Raw genomic sequence first — 17,016 nt, 5'->3', positions numbered from 1 at the left:
CTTGTGTCCCCACTCACTCTTCTTTAAGGTGTCTGTTAAAATGTACCTTATTTGCAGCTCTTGCCTGAATTACCAATAAAAGGTAACATCCCCTAACCACTCTCTCCTTTCTATATGTTTTCCTTTCATCATAGTATCTGTCACCATCACACATTATATTATTATTTTTACTTGATTATATTCTTTCTCCATCATTAGATTAGGGACTTCAGTCTTTCAGCATTTTTTTCTCTGGAAAGTTCTTGGAAAATGGTCTATATTCCAAATATATTCTTCAAATACATGCAAGATATTTAGTAAAACAGTAGTATAAAATATGCTTGAGGAACAAGTTGCCAGTGGGAAAGGAATTCCTAATGAGAAATAGCACTAGTGATGCCCTAATGAAAACCAGACCATACATAAAATACTGAAATTAATTTCTTGATTCTAAAATATATTTCTACATATGGCATTTGTGGTAGGTTACTAACACTTGCTTGTATGAAAATTAGTCATTTATTTTTTCTATTTCTGGTAGTCACCTCCTGCACATGGAACCAGGGAATGATATATGTTTTTCAGAATTCTTTCTTCTGGGACTTTCAGAGGAACCAGAATTACAGCCCCTCATATTGTACTTTTCCTCACTGTGTACCTGATCACTGGGTTTGGAAACCTGCTCATCACCCTGGCTTCCATCTTTGACTCCCACATCCACATACCCACGTACTTCTTCCTCTCCAACCTGTCCTTTTTGGACATCTGTTTTACCTCTACCACCATACCAAAGATGCTGCTGAACATGCAGACCCAGAGAAAAGGCATAACCTATGAAGGCTGAATCACCCAGATGTATTTTTACATTTTCTTTGCAGGATTAGATGACTTTTTCCTGACTGTAAAGGCCTACGACTACTTTGTGGCCATCTGCCACCCCCTGAACTACATGGTGATTATGAACTCCAGCTCTGTACACAGCTGTTCTGGTGTCCTGTTTCATGAGTACCATTTATTCTTTGTTACAAAGCTTAATGGTGTTACAATTGTTCTTCTGCAGAGACTTAGAAATTCCCCAATTTTTCTTTGAACACAATCAGATGTTCCAAATTGCCTGTTCTGACGCCTTTCTCAATAACATGGTGATGTGTGTTGCAGCTGCGCTGCTGGCTGGTGGGCCCTTGCTGGCAGCCTTTCCTCATACTCAGTTTCCTTCACATGTGGACTCTCATCAGCTCAGGGGAAGTAGAAAGCATTTTCCACCTGTGCATCTCACCTCTCAGTTGTCTCCTTGTTTCATTGTACGAGCCTAGGAGTGTACCTCAGGTCTGATGCTACCCACAGCTCACAATCAAGTGCCACAGCCTCAGTGATGTACACTGTTGTCACTCCATGGCAAACCCCTTCATCTATGGTCTGAGAAATGAAGATATAAGGAGGGCTCTGAAATCATTCTTTGGGATGGAAGCTATAAAAGAAATAATTGTCCTTGTCTGAAGAAGTGCCCTTGATTGCAGGGTTAAAAGCTTTGGAGCCAGAAATTGATTTTCTTTGATCAGATGGTGAAAGTAAAACTTGCTCTTCCTATTTTTTCCATGAGTGTCCATTTCTTTGATTAAACTTCTTTATAAAATTTAAGTAATTCACTTTATTAAACTTTTGTTCAATTTGATATATAGATAGTTTTCCCATGGTAAGATCCTCCACCATTTTGGCGAGTTGCTCAGTTTCTGGGTCTCTCCCACGTATACATGTTATAAAACTTATTTAATTTTCTCCTTTTATTCTGTCTCATGTGAATTTAATTTGTTGCCCAGCCAGAAGGACCCAGAGGGTAGAGGAAGTGTCTTCCCCCCCTACATTATTCAAATTGTGGTCCACAGACCAGGACCCACGGCATCAACACCACCTGGGAGCTTGTAAGAAATACAGAGCTTTTGGGCCCACTGGAAACATGATGAATTTGCATTTGAATTATAAACTTTATTGGTTTGTATGCACGTAATTTGGAGAAGTGATGGTCTAGAATAGGTTTTCTCACCTTCTCACTGTTGACATTTGGTCCTATATAAATATTTGTACTGGATATCGTCCTGTGGATTAGAAGAGTTGAGCAGTTTCCCTTCAGATATTGTTAAATATCCCCAGGGGCAAAATCATCTGATTGAGAACCACTGTGCCAGAGTTTGAGAACTGGAAGCAACCTGACGGAATTCCAATCAGGGTTCCACCCAGTACTCTGTTTATAAATGTGACATTGTGATTTATAATCAGAAATATATATATTTGGTCTTCATCCTATTTCTGGAATAGAGCTCCTAAAGTTCTTGGAATCTCCTTAGTGGTGAGAGCCATAACAGTGTCTTTTGTTATGTTAGTGAGGTGATCTTTGGACTGCACATAAAGATAGAGGCTGGTTGCCAGAAGAACCACCATGTGGTTAGAGGGTTGAAATTTAAGTTCCATCCCCTAATCTCCTGGGATGAGGGAGGGGCTAGAGATTAAATTCAATCACCAATGGCCAATGATTTAATCAATCATGCCTGTGTGATAAAACTTTCATGAAAACCCATGAGGAAGGTGTAGGTGAGGAAGATAATTCCTCTACCCTCTGGGTCCTTCTGGCTGGTCTAAGAATTAAATTAACATGAGACAGAATAACAGGAGAAAAACAGGAGAAAAATCAAAGTTTAATAACATGTGTATCTGGGAGAAACCCAGGAAAGCTGAGTAACTCACAGAATGGCCAAAGCTGCCACCATTAAATACCATTTTCAGCTAAAGACAAAGCAGGATGTTGGGGGTGGGGGAGTCAGTTATGGGAGATTACCAGAAAAGCACAGTAAACAAGAGTAAGGTGATTATGCAGATTTAAGTCCTTGTCTTCTTTTGATAAGAGTTTCTAGAGATAAGGTTATTCCTCTCTTTCCGGTACAGAGAGGGAGACACCTTTACAAATGGAGATTTCCCTTACAAATGTAAATGCCTCTTACAGAGGGTAACTTCTATTTGGTTTTCAGAGCTTCTCTCATGTCTGCAGTTTCTTAAAAGTAATCAGCCCCCAGCCTCATGGCCTGGTGGTTAAGTTTAGCACGCTACACTTTGGTGGCCCAGGTTCATGGGTTCAGATCCTGGATGTGAACCTACACCACTTGTAAAGTAGAGGAAGATTGGCACATATGTTAGCTCAGGGCTAATCTTTCTCAGCAAAAAAAAAAAAAGTAACCAGCCCCAAATAATCTTCATGCCAAGGAGACACATCTTGAGGTGGCAAATTATGCCCCCCTACAAAGGTGTTCAGAGACCTTCCAGATTGGTGAGCACATGGGGGTTTAGTCGAGGGGTGCACTAGAAAGGGCATGGAAGCCCCACATCCTTTCCTCGTGCCTTGCTGTATGCATCTCTTCCATCAGGCTGTTCCTGAGTTATATCCTGTTATAATAATCTGGTAATCTAGTAAGTAAAATGTTTCTCTGAGATCTGTGAGCCACTCTAACAAATTAATTGAGTTCAAGGAGGGGTCAAGGGAACCTTTGAATTATAGCCAATTGGTCAGGAGCACAGGTAACAACCTGGACTTGAGATTGGCATCTGAAGTTGGGAGCAGTCTGTGGGACTGAGCTCTTATCCTATGGAATCTCAAACTATCTCCAGGTGGACAGTGTCAGAACTGAGTTGAATTATAGAACACCCAGCTGGTGTTGGAGAATTGGTTGGCTCTTTGGGGAATATCCACACACATCGGAAATGGGTTGAATCTGTCCAGGTATTTTTGAGTTTCCTGTACCTAGATGTCCATATCTCTTCCCAGATTTGGGATTTTCAGCTATCATTTCTTTAAATAAATTTTCTGCCTGTTTCTCTTTCTCTTCTCCTTCTGGGACTTCCATAATGCAATTATTGTTTTTCTTATTGGTAACCCACAACTCACACAGGTTTTCTTTACTCTCATTATCATTTTTTTTCCTCTGACAGGATAATTTCAAGAGATTTGCCTTCAAGTTCAAAGATTCTTTATTCTGATTGATCAAGCTGGTTGTTGAAGCTCTCTATTCTATTTTTAAAATTTCAATTGTTGTATTCTTCAGCTCCTTAATTTCTGTTTGGGTTTTATCATGATTTCTAACTCTTTGTTCAATTCCCTGACTCAGGACCCAGGATAAGGGGCAGAGAGCAGCAACAGCACACTCCTGATGATGGAGAGTCAAAGCCATAACTTAGGACCCAGAAGTGGGGCACAGAGTTGCAGCAGATCGTGCTGGTGAGAGGGTCAAAGCTCTGACTCAGGACCCAGGGGGGAAGGCACAGAGCAGGATCAACACTGGTGATGGTGGGTTAAACCCCTGACTTAAAGCCCAGGGCAGAGGGCAGTGCAGCAGCACCTCTGGTCCTCGTAGATGGAGAAGCACTGTGGGTCCTGATGCTGGACAGTGGGTTGCAGCAGTGACTTGGGCCTCAGGCAGAGGTCTCACCAAAGTGACAGTTTCAGCCTTGGGCAGGAGATACAGCAGTGGGATCTGTGGGCAACTCCTTGAGCTGGGCTCAGTTTTGGCAAAGACTGTGGGGGTCTTTGGTCTCAAAAACTGCAGATGACCAAGGCAGTGATGAGGACTACTGGGGTCTTCTTGTTCTCCTTTTATTCATGGGTTAACATCTCACTATGGGGAACTCTTTTGAAACCAAACTTCTCTGGACTAAAAGATGTGACGTAGGAAAAATGCTTCCTACACTTTCCTCTGTGGCCATCTTTGGTTTTTTGACTCTTCACGGTTTCTGCTGCCTCTTTTATTGTAGTTCAGAGCTTTGAAAAGAAAAAAATATTTAGGAATAAATTTAACCAAGAAAGTGAAATATCTGTACACTGAATAGTTTAAGATGTGCATGAAATAAATTGAAGACACAAATAAATGAAGCAACGTCATATGCTTATGGATCAGAAGAATTAATTTTGTTAAAACATCCATGTTTCTCAAAGACATCTATAGATTCAACACAAATCTCTATCAAAATTGCAATGGCACTTTTCACAGAAATAAAAAATCAATTCTATATTTTATATGGAATCATTAAAAACTTGAACAGCCAAAGAAATCCTGAGAATTAAGAACAAAGATGGAGACATGACACTTCCTTATTTCAAACTATATTACAAAGCTGTAGTAATCAAAACCATGTGGTAGTGGCATACAAGCAGACACATAGACTAATGGAACAGAATTAGGAGCCCATGAAGAATCCCCTGCATTTATGGTCAATTAATATTTGATGAGGGAGCCTAGAATACTCAATGAGGAAATGATAGTCTCTTTAATAATGGTGCAGGGAAAACTGGATATTCACTTGCAAAAGAATTAAATAGTTCCCCTAACTTACACCACTTACAAAATAAACTTGAAATGGATTAATGACTTAAATGTAAGACCTGAAACAGTAAAACACCTAGAAAACTACACAAGGAAATAGCCTCTTGCCATTGGTCTTGGCAATGATTTTTTGGATATGATACCAAAAGCACAGGCAACAAAGGGAAAAATAAACAAGAGAGACTATCTCATGCCAGAAAGCTTCTGCACAGTAAAAAAGCCTTCAACAATATAAAAATGCAACCTAAAGAATGGGAGAAAATATATGGACACCATATAACTGATTAGTGGTTACCATCCAAAATACATAAGGAACTCATACAAGTCAATGACCAAAAAAAAAAAAGAAAGAAAAAAATCAGGGGCTGGTCTCATGGCCGAGTGGTTAAGTTCGCGTGCTCCGCTGCAGGTGGCCCAGTGTTTCGTTGGTTCGAATCCTGGGTGCAGACATGGCACTGCTCATCAAACCACGCTGAGGCAGCGTCCCACATGCCACAACTAGAAGGACCCACAACGAAGAATATACAACTATGTACCGGGGGCTTTGGGGAGAAAAAGGAAAAAAATAAAATCTTTAAAAAAAATCAATAATCTGAATGAAAATGGGCAGAGGACTTAGAAATTTTCTGAAAGAAGATAAACAAATAACCAACAGATATGGGAAAAGGTGTTCAACCTCACTTCTCATCAGGGAGATGCAAATCAAGACCACAACGAGATACCTCTCACACCTGTTAGGAATTCAGTTATCAAAATGTCAAAAGATCGGGCCAGCCCTGTGGCCTGGTGGTTATGTTCGATGTGCTCTGCTTCGGTGGCCCAGGTTTACGTGTTTGGGTCCCTGGTGTGGACCTAGCACCACACAGCAGTCATGCTATGGTGGCAACCCACAGACAAAATAGAAGAAGACTGGCACAGATATTAGCTCAGGGACAATCTTCCTCAGCAAAAATCAAAAGCAAACAAACAAACAAAAGACAAAAGGTAAATCCTGTGAAGATGTGTAGAAAAGAGAACACTGGTACACTGTTGATAGGAATGCAAATTTGTACAGCCACTATGGAAGACAGTATGGAATATCCTCAAAAAATCAAAGATAGAGCTGCATATAATCCAGCAATCTCACTTCTGGATATACATGCAAAGGAAAGAAAATCACTATCTCGAAGAAATATCTGCTCCCACTCCATGTTCATTGCAACATTATTTACAATGGCCAAGACATGGAAACAGCCTAAGTCTCCACCATCAAGTGGACAAAGAAAATGGGATATATATATATAAAAGATTATTATCTTATCACATATATATAAGATTATTCAGCAATAAAGAAGAAGAAACTCATTTCTTTTGCAACAACATGGGTAGACTTTGAGGGCATTATAATAAATAAGTCAGAGAGAGAAAGACAAAACTTTATGATCTCTTTTATATGTGGTGTCTAAAAATGCCAAACTCATAGAACCAAAGAGTAAATAGATGGTCACCTACGACAGCGGCCTGAGGGGAATGTGGACATGTTGGTCAAAGGGTACAAACTTCCAGTTATAAAATGTGTAAGTTCTGTAGATCTAATGTGAAGCACAGTGACTATAGTTAACAATACTGTGTTATATACTTGAAAATTGCTAAGCAAGTATATCTTAAATGTTCTCAGTACAAAAAAATGTAATTATATAAACTGCTGGATATATTAATTAATCTTATTGGGGTAATAATTATGCAATATATGTGTATATCAAACTGTAATGTGTACTTTAAAATTATAAAATGTTGGGGACTGGCTCCGTGGCCGAGTGGTTAAGTTCACGCACTCCACTGCGGCGGGCCAGGGTTCAGATCCTGGGCACGGACATGGCACTGCTCGTCAGGCCACGTTGTCCCACATCCCACAACTAGAAGGACATGCAACTAAGATATACAACTGTGTACAGGGGGGGTTTGGGGAGATAAAGCAGAAGAAAAAAAAAAGATTGGCAACAGTTGTTAGCCCAGGTGCCAATCCTTAAAAAAAAAATCATAAAATGTTATATGTCAATTACATCTCAGTAAAGCTGGGGAAATTTTATTTGTAGTCTAAAAGGCAGTGGGTGGGCAGGTACACCTACCTGTGAGAATGGAGAAGTGAATAAATTATCGTGAAAAATAAATTAAATTCTATATAGGGCAGACAGGCACACAAATATTTAACACTTTTTTTGGACAACAAACATTTATTAATTTTATGCTATAGACTTGCAACAGGAAGATACAAAGAGTTGGTGGAATAATTTGATTCACCAAGAAACAGCTGCTTTTCAGATATTCCCAAGTGGAACATAGCAACATAATAAAGCATCTTGAAGAGTCTAAAATTCTTACTGTGGCCGTTTGAAGCCTGTAGGGGGGCTCAAGGATGATGCCCCTGAGTACAACAGGGCATAGAATGGTGGCCTCTCAAGCACTCTTCTCTGTGGGCGGGGCCCTGGAAGAAGATCCCCCTTCAAGACCACAACTCGCTGTCTCCCAGGAGTAGGGCAAATGCTGGGCTCACTTCCTGTCCCTAGAGATTCTTTGGCGTCACAATGAGCTTAGTAAACACAGAACTGGGACATAGTCACAATGACAGCTGTAGATTGAGCATCTGCTGTGGGCCAGGTAATTTCCTATTAGTTCTAAATTATTACCAGCTTTGCACACTAAATCCATAGCATAGGTGGAATTCCCTATTTATAGATAAGGAATCAAAGGCCTAAGGAGTCATTTCCTGTTATGAGGTAAATACTCAAGGATCACATGTAAACTCGAGCGTGCAGAAGTTGGGCTACTGAGTCCATCATTTGACGACCTAAGGTGAGACCTGAGCTGGGTGGAGGAGTCTTGGTGGAGAAGGCCTCATAATACCTACATCTCACTCTGACACTGGACCACAGCCCTGACACTCAAAGAAAAGTCCACAGACCAGGATCTGCAGCATCCACCTGACTAAGAGCGAGTTGCAGATTCAGACTCTCTGGGCCCGTCTTACACCTGCAGATTCAGAATCTGCTCATGAAGATGATCCCCAAGTGACTCCTGCACACACTGATGCTGGAGAAGTTCTGGTCTAGAACTTTCCCTCCTCCCACTGTTGACATCTGTGCTGGATAATTATTTTTGATGGGCTGTCCTGTGCATAGTAGCATGTGTAGCAGCATCCCTGGCCTCAACCCACTAGGAGGCAGTAGCACCTCCCACGTTGGTTGTGACAACCAAAAATTTCTTCAGACATTGCTACATGTTCCCTGGAGGCAAAATCGCCCCATATGAGACCCACGGACATCAAGTATGAGAAGTGGAAATATCTTGAGGGAGTTCCAATCAAAGCTTATCCTCTACTCAGTTCATAACTTTGGACAGATCACATAATCCTACTGAGTCCCATTTCTGCAGATGTAAACTGAGGTTCATGAAAGTACTGATCACATACAATGGACTTTTGTAAAAATTAAACCAGACAATCCATATAAGATTCTGAGCTCAGTTCATGGTGTATAAAAATATCTAAATATGTTTTAAAATCTACAAACATTTTTAAAGAGAAGAAATAAATGAGAACTCTTAAGTAGAGTTACAAGCATGGATCTTCTAGTTGATTTGTCACAAGCTTCATGAAGCCAAGGATTATAGTTCCTGTGGTTTTGTAGCAAAGAAACACGCCTCTCTCCGTGGTTGAAGAGGGGAATACCAATTTTCTGGAAATATCAGGAGATGTTCCTGCCACAAGTCAATACTTGGGAGGTCCGTGGGACTTAGTCAAGACAGGGTCCTCACTTGCAAAATTGGAAAAAATGTTAACTCAAAGTTAGCATAAGGTGAAAGGAGGTTAAAACTCTGGAAGACAGTTGAGTTCATCAGAAGGAGTAATGCCAATGCATTCACCTCATTTCTCACCTGGTCTTCTGGGAACAGAGTATCAGCAGAAAAATTTTCTTTCTTTCCAGACCAGTCTCAAGGGGAAATGATGTGCTCAGAGGTGGGAGCAACAACGGAAACAGCACCTAATGAGCAGACATAGAGGGTGGTAGATATCTCCTCTGCTGCAGTCCTTCAGGGTGGGCACCTGGAGCTGAGCAGGACATGGTTGTTACTTTTGGATTCCTAAGTCCAGCGAGGGGACCAATGCTTCATTCCCAATGCTGTCCAGAAGGGGACAGAGCTTCAGTCTCCATCATCACCCATCCAGGGAGGAATTTGGGCTTCCACATGGACACTTTCCTCTCAGAGACTCTATCCAGGTGAGACTGAGAACCCAGTAGGTTCTTCAGGAGCGGTTCAGGGAAAATGGAAGTGGAGAACTTTTACCTGAGCTCACCTGAGAGCTTGACCAGGCTAGCCCAGAGTGGAGAGATTGTTGTGTTCATTTGTCAAATAGTCTAATCAATTTACTTAATGTATTAAAAAGAGAAGTGTCTGTCAGACTCATTAACACAAGGGTCATTTTTGACAAATAAGGAATGGGGATGGAAGTCTACTTGGGTAAGACTGAGGAAGGAATTGGAGGCATAAAGTGGCTCTAATACAGTTAGAACATATCCAGGGTGTTTTGCAGGTAAGGGGAGTAAGAAAATACGGTATTAGGTGTGGAGGTGTGTGCAGTGAACTGAAGGCATTTTTTTTAACTTTTTAAGATGGGATGCATTTGAGCACATTCTGTATTTATTAGAAAGAGCTGTGGAGTTAGATAACACCTTGCAACAGTAGTTCTTGAGTCATACGTTTCATAGTGTCATCTCTCATGTTGGGTGTTCACATGAAAAAATCATATTTAACATGAAAAAAGGATTTGTTAATGACTCTACTTTGCTATACTTCACTACCTGGAGGTGGGGAAGCAATGGGGACATTTGCCAGGTAGAATAAAACATTGGCCAAATCTCATCACCAGTGATATCCATTCATTTAGTAACAGGAGGAAACTATGCTGAGCTTTCTACATATATCAACCGAATTTGTTTACCACCATGGGAGGATGGACACCAGTATCCCTGCTATTTGAGCGAGCATGTTAACATCTAGAATGGAACTGTTGTCCCTCCAAGTTCAAACAGCTAAAATGTGGTAAATCTGAAGTTCAAAACTCAGTTTTCTGATTCAAAAGTTTTACATGTAAAATCATTCAGAGAAGTGTTTTATGACAGGGTCCTTTCTCTTTTAGGTACATTGTTTTTTGCTGCTTTATTTGTTATTCTCGGCATCAAGGGGCTATAACTGGGGCTGAAATGCTGCCTGACCCCAGGAAGCTTTCTCGTCATCACAATCTCTCAGGGACTACCTGAGCTTACCAGGTCTTATTTTTCTCCATGTATCCCTTTCTTTCCTCTCTCTATTTTCTGAATGGCTTTTTAAATTTTCTTTTAATATAGAGCACAAAATGGTCATATTAAAGTGGAGCTCCATGTTGACATGTCCATGGGAAGCTTACAGACTTGAATTTGGGTACTATTTCTACATTTTTAGGGTGTCAACAAAAATAATTCATAGTCAATCTATAAATGAAAATTTGGGAGAGTTTATCCTGAGCTAAAATCTGAGAACCATGGCCTGGGGCCTTTCTTCCCGAAGGAAGAAAGGGCACCAAAGAAGTAGGGGTACACAGGGTGGTTATACACCCCCAAAGAGGATGCTTTACATATGATCGAAATGTCCCTCCCACAATAGTCACAAGATTGCCCTGTCAGCACAGCGCTTGATGGACACAGCAGGTAGTGGGTCTGCTCTCTCAGCGGGCACAGTAGGAAGCAAGTCTGTTGTCTGGAGCTGGGTGGTCACAGGTGAGTGCAGCAATCAGTTCCTAGCCTAAGGAAAGATGCTTAATCCTTAAGGAAATGCCAACGTTGGGAGGGGGAGGGAAGTTGCACCTTTATCTCAAGGGCCTTTGTTCTTGCCATAGGGAAAGTCTAAAGCAGATACACAATGCATGCTCAATGGCCTTGGTCAGGCCCTTTTGGAAAAACAAGGTCAGGCCAAATTCGGTTTACACAAAATGGCTTCCTCATATACTCCAATATATCCTATTACTTGCCATTTCTATTTGTCAAGGGTAATTTGATGTTGGCAACTTGCCTTATATCATTCCCTTCCTAATTATTGTGGCTGGAAGTGAGAAGAGTCAGGGAGTAACACAGCCGCATTAGGCCATAGTGTGCTGTGTGTGAGTGTGTGTGTGTACTTTGTGGGGGTGTGAGCAGTTCTCTGGACAGTGATACCTAAGCTTGTGACCCTTAAAAGACAGATACCACAATGTCAACTAGCAGATGGAGATAAAGAGGAGATCCACTTCTATCAATAGGATTCCTTTGAAACAAAATTACAAATGTACAACATGTGATCGAGGGACTCCCTGTGTCCTGAAGTTTCAGCTCCAGCAGGGAGACCACCTTGTTTCTCAATGTTCTCTGACACCACCTCTCATTCTCTCCGTCTTGCCCATTCCCCTCAACACTCTGGCTTCCTTTTGAGCCTTGAATATCTGAAACAAGTGCCATCCTTGGGGCCTTTGCACTGACTCTTTTCTCAACAGGGCACAGGCTGCCCCCAGATAACCTAGTGTCTCTTGCTCTGTCTACCAGGACTCTGGTCAAATTTTACCTTGTTTTGCAGGTCTTCCTGAACTCCCAATAAAATATAGCATCTTCATTCATCCTATTTTATACCTGCTTTTTTTTTCTTATAGCACCCGTCATTATCTGACGTGATGTATATATATATTTTTTCTAGTTTATGTTCTTTCTTCATCATTGGATTTTAGGTAGTTTTGTTTCTTAGCATTCTATAATCTTACCTGGAAGATTGTCAGTAGTCAACATAAATTCCTCAAATACATGAAAGAATTTTGCATTAAAGCTGTAGAATATGTGACCTCTTGGGGTAAAGGCTGAGCATGGGACAGGAATTCCTAATCACATGTATCCGGGGAGATCCCTTAAAGGCAATCTGATCAACACAAACATATGTGTAGAAATTTATCCTGTTATTTTTTTCTTTCCTAGTTGTGACCACCACCACATGGAAGCAGGAAATGACACACAAATTTCAGAATTTCTCCTTCTGGGATTATCAAAGGAAGCAGAACTGAAGCCTCTCATATTTGGGCTTTTCCTCTCCATGTACCTGATCACTGTGTTTGGAAATTTGCTCATAATCTTGGCTGTCAGCTCAGACTCCCACCTCCACACACCCATGTACTTCTTCCTCTCCAACCTGTCCTTTGTGGACATCTGTTTCACCTCCACCACCATCCCAAAGATGCTAGTGAACATCCAGACGCAGAGCAAAGCTATAACCTATGAAGGCTGCATCACCCAGATGTATTTTTTCATGCTGTTTGTAGTGTTGGACACCTTCCTTCTGACAGTGATGGCCTATGACCGCCTCGTGGCCATCTGCTACCCCCTGCACTACCCAGTCACCATGAGCCCAGTTCTCTGTGCACTGCTGCTTCTGGTGTCCTGGATCATGAGTGCCCTGAATTACCTGTTACAGAGTTTAATGCTGTTATGGCTTTCTTTCTGTACAGACTTGGAAATCCCCCACTTTTTCTGTGAAATCAAACAAGTGGTCCAACTTGCCTGTTCTGACACCATTCTCAACGACACAGTGATGTGTTTTTCAGCAGTGCTGCTGGGTGGTGGTTCCCTGGCTGGTATCCTTTACTCATACTGTAAGATAGTTTCCTCCATATGTGGAATTTCATCAGCTCAGGGGAAGTATAAAGCATTTTCCACCTGTGCTTCTCACCTCTCCATTGTCTCCTTATTTTATTGTATAAGCTTAGGCGTGTACCTCAGCTCTGCTGCTACCCACAGCTCACACTCCAGTGCAACAGCCTCAGTGATGTACACTGTGCTCACCCCCATGCTGAACCCCTTCATCTACAGTCTGAGGAACAAAGAGATAAAGAAGGCTCTGAAAAGATTCTTTGGGATGGCAGCTGCAAAAGGGTTAATTGTCCTGGGGCTGAAGAATCTTATGTAATTGCAGGGCTCAAAGCATTAGAGCCAGAAATTGCTATTCTTTGATTAGATTGTGGAAATAGCACTTGTTCCTTCTATCTATTGCCTGATATTTCCATTTCTTTGATTTCAGCTTCCCTATACAATTTAAGTAAGTCGCTTGATTAAGCTTTCTGCTTTGTCTGATATATGGACAGTTTTCCATTTCTCTACTTCCCTAATTTCTCCAAGTTTTTCCCAAACTTTGATGAAAAATATTTGCAAATGTCCATTTCTTTTGTGGGACAAATTAGATTTCTTAAAAATATTTTTTTCTGGGGGCCGGCCCCCTGGTCGAGTGGTTAAGTTTTCACACTCCACTGTGGCGGCCCAGGGTTTCGCCAGTTCCAATCCTGGGCGTGGACATGGCACTGCTCGTCAGGCCACGTTGAGGCAGCATCCCACATGCCACAACTAGAAGGACCTGCAACTAAGATATACAACTATGTATGGGGGGATTTGGGGAGATAAAGCAGAAAGAAAAAGAAAGAAGATTGGCAACAGTTGTTAGCTCAGTTGCCAATCTTAAAAAAATTTTTTTTTTTTCTGAAATGTCAGCTATCTTCCTAAGTCCTTTATCAGTAGATTTTTCTGAAAGAATGGTCACAAATTGTATTACTCACATGGAAAAAACTACTCTTGTCAACTAAAGCCATTATATAATTTTATTGCAGAGTAAAATCTGAAATCAAAGTTTCCACTTTGGGTCCATCATTCTTCTCTACATCACAACTCTATTCTTCCCGATAATTTCAAATTTAAGACACCATTGAGGTTTATAATTGGTCTCATAGTGTTATTTTCTTATTCAGCCTGGTGCCCCAATGTCTACCTGTCACTGACAAAAACTGATTATCAAATACATATCTCCCAATGGCGTCTCTATTGAAAGACAGATTTGAATAAATAGATTGGCTTGATATGGTCTTAGCATCAGAGATGACCTTAAATATGGGGAAGCAAAATTTTAAACCACACATTTTGTTAACCACAGAAAATTTTTCCAGTTGCCATACATCTACTCATGGAAGTATGGAATATTGGTGTCCACATGTGAGTGGGTTTATGCATTGGAGTGAATGTTTGGTTGGTATATTTTATGTTTTTTACTGATTCATTTCTTTTTTTGCTTCAAAAATTTCAGTGGTGCCTACAATTATGACTCCCCTATTGCTCTAAAATATCTCCCCTTTTCTAAATTTTGTCATAACCACTAAAAAGGCGTGAATAAGCACCATTAAAGTCATCCTTACTTATCTCCTCCATGCTCAGGAATGTTCAATCTTATGACCAAAGGATAGTTCACAAGAGAGCTTGAATACCTGCCCTGTCATGTGATTTAGGGTCACCAATTTTTCTGCACAAACATACATGTCCTTTCAACCTGTCCAACTTATCTGGAACCCCAGTATAGCCATTTGTTAATACGGTTACCTGAAATAAACGTGAATAACAATAATCATGAATGCTGCCTCCGATATCAGCACAAATGCCAAAGTAAAAAGCAACAGATTATGACAACTTCTCTCATTGCTGTTCGCTTTGTTGATTGTATCAGTTAGATATTGCTGCTTAACAAGCTGTTTTAAATCAAATTGTTTATTGCAATGCCTTTATTATTAAGTGGAATTACATTGTGGCAAGTTGTTCTGATCATTGTTCAGGTGTTCGTGAGTCTGTGGTCAGCTGTGGGTTTCTATATTGTGTTTCTGTAGCTCATCCATGATGCCGTGTGAGGCTGTAGTAAAAATTCTATCTTGAACCAATTTATATCGGTTTACTCTCTATATGTAGGTTAATCTAGTTAACAAAGGTGAATTGCCTAGTTTAATCCACTGCTTTTATATCCATATATGACACTTTGCTTTCTACCCAGTTAGAAGGTATATCTCCCCTCTGCCCTGTTCGTGTGCCTCAGCTCCCTGTGCTCTAGATCCTACCTGGAGATGTGCATCATTAGATTTTTTCTAATTAATTTATTGGAGTAAAATTTCATGTAATATATTGCACATATTAAAATGTAAAATTTGCTAAATTAAGGAAGATGTAAAAAATTAAGAAGACACAGCATGGATTTATTTATATCTAATTTAAGAAAATGCACAAAACCTTTAATTGCTTCCTTATGTAAATGTTAAAAATCAAATCTCCCTGAGCCTCAGTTTCCTTATTTCTGACAGTAACATGGGATAATAAACCTAATTCAGATGGATATTGTGAGAAATTAATGAAATGTGTGGAAACACTTTGTTGAGTCCAAGAACAAGTTCACGGGCAAGGAATTGTGTAAGTATATGTATATTTATATATAATTTTATTTCAAATAAACATGCTTGCACACATGTATACACACAGAGACTCATTCATAATCCCATCTGTAACACTGAAAGGAAATTTGAGAGATAATTGGAGAGGATGGAAATGAAAAGAATGAATGGTTGAACTATAATAAAAATAATGTAGAAATTAAGACAAGGATTTAAAGTAGAATAGGTGACCTTAATTTTTTGTTTTCTAACATCCCTAACACTTAGGTTGTTTCCTTATCTTGACTGTTGTAAAAAATGATAATGACTTTATTTTCTTCAAAATAATACCCAGAAGTGGAATCGCTGGATCATATGGTAGTTCTGTTTTAATTTTCTGAGGTATCTCTGTACTGTTTTCAATAGTGGTTGTGCCAATTTACATTCCCACCAACAGTGCACAAGGGTTCCCTTTTCTCCACATCCTCTCCAACACTTATCTCTTGTCTTTTGGATGATAGTCAATCTAACAGGCCTGAGGTTATATTTCATTGTGGTTTTGAATTGCATCTCCCTGTTAACTAGTGAGTTTGAGCACCTTTTTATGTACCTGTTGGCCTTTTGTATGTCTTTTTGGAAAAGCGTCTATTCAGATCCTCTGCCTATTTTTAAAACAGAATTGTTTGGATTTTTTCTATTGAGTTGTATTCCCTCTGCATTTGGGATATTAACTTTTAATCTGATATATGGTTTGCAAATACTGTTACCCATTCTGTAGGCTGGCTTTCCGTTGCATTGATGGTTTCCTTTTCTGTTCAGAACCCTTTAGTTTGATGTAGTCTCACTTGTTTACTTTTGCATTTGTTGCCTTTGCTTCTGGTGTAAAATGAAAAGAAAACATCGCCAAGACTGATGTCAAAGGGCTCACCTTCTATGTTTTCTTCTAGGAGTTACATGTATTCAGGTTTTACTTTCCAGTCTTTAATCCATTTTGAGTTCATTTTGTGTATAGTGTAAGACAGTGGTTTAGTTTCATTCTTTTCCATGTAACTGTCTGGTTTTTCCAACACTATTTATTGAAGAGACTGTCCTTTCTGCATTACATATTCTTGGCTCCTTTGTCATGAATTAATTGACCACTTATGCATGGGTTTATTTCTGGTCTTTCTATTCAGTTTCATTGATCTATGTGCATGTTTTTATGCTGATTCTATACTGTTTTGATTACTATAACTTTGTAACATAGCTTGAAATCAGGGAGTGTGATGCCTCCAGCTTTATTCTTGTTTCTGGAAATTGCTTTGACTATTTGGAGTCTTTTGTGGTTCCATACAATTTTAGAATTGTTTGCTCTATTTATGCAATAAATGCCCTTGGACTTTTTAGAAAGATTGCTTTTAAAGTGCTTTGAGTTGT

At 40.0% G+C, this 17,016-nt stretch overlaps 1 protein-coding gene and 1 pseudogene across 2 annotated transcripts; both read left to right on the top strand.

Moving 5' to 3' along the window:
- The first annotated feature begins 553 nt into the window (after window positions 1-553).
- LOC103542918 (olfactory receptor 7A17-like) lies at window positions 554-1,476 on the top strand (annotated as a pseudogene).
- Window positions 1,477-7,923: 6,447 nt separating this feature from the next.
- LOC103545169 (olfactory receptor 7A17-like) lies at window positions 7,924-13,341 on the top strand. 2 transcript variants are annotated; one of them, XM_070587664.1, is made up of 3 exons: window positions 7,924-7,979; window positions 9,305-9,598; window positions 12,353-13,341. In XM_070587664.1, exons 2-3 carry the CDS (start codon window positions 9,441-9,443, stop codon window positions 13,335-13,337), a joined length of 1,143 nt encoding a protein of 380 aa, XP_070443765.1. In that variant the 5' UTR covers window positions 7,924-7,979; window positions 9,305-9,440; the 3' UTR covers window positions 13,338-13,341. The 2 variants fall into 2 exon arrangements, with proteins under 2 accessions (XP_070443765.1, XP_070443764.1); XM_070587663.1 differs by having other exon boundaries at window positions 7,935-9,598.
- The last annotated feature ends 3,675 nt before the right edge of the window (window positions 13,342-17,016 follow it).

This window comes from Equus przewalskii, chromosome 20, assembly GCF_037783145.1.
Source record: "Equus przewalskii isolate Varuska chromosome 20, EquPr2, whole genome shotgun sequence".
In the NCBI taxonomy this organism is placed as follows: Eukaryota; Metazoa; Chordata; class Mammalia; order Perissodactyla; family Equidae; genus Equus; species Equus przewalskii.
The sequence above is the reverse complement of the archived record's forward strand: the minus strand, read 5'-3'. Positions and strand labels throughout refer to the sequence as shown.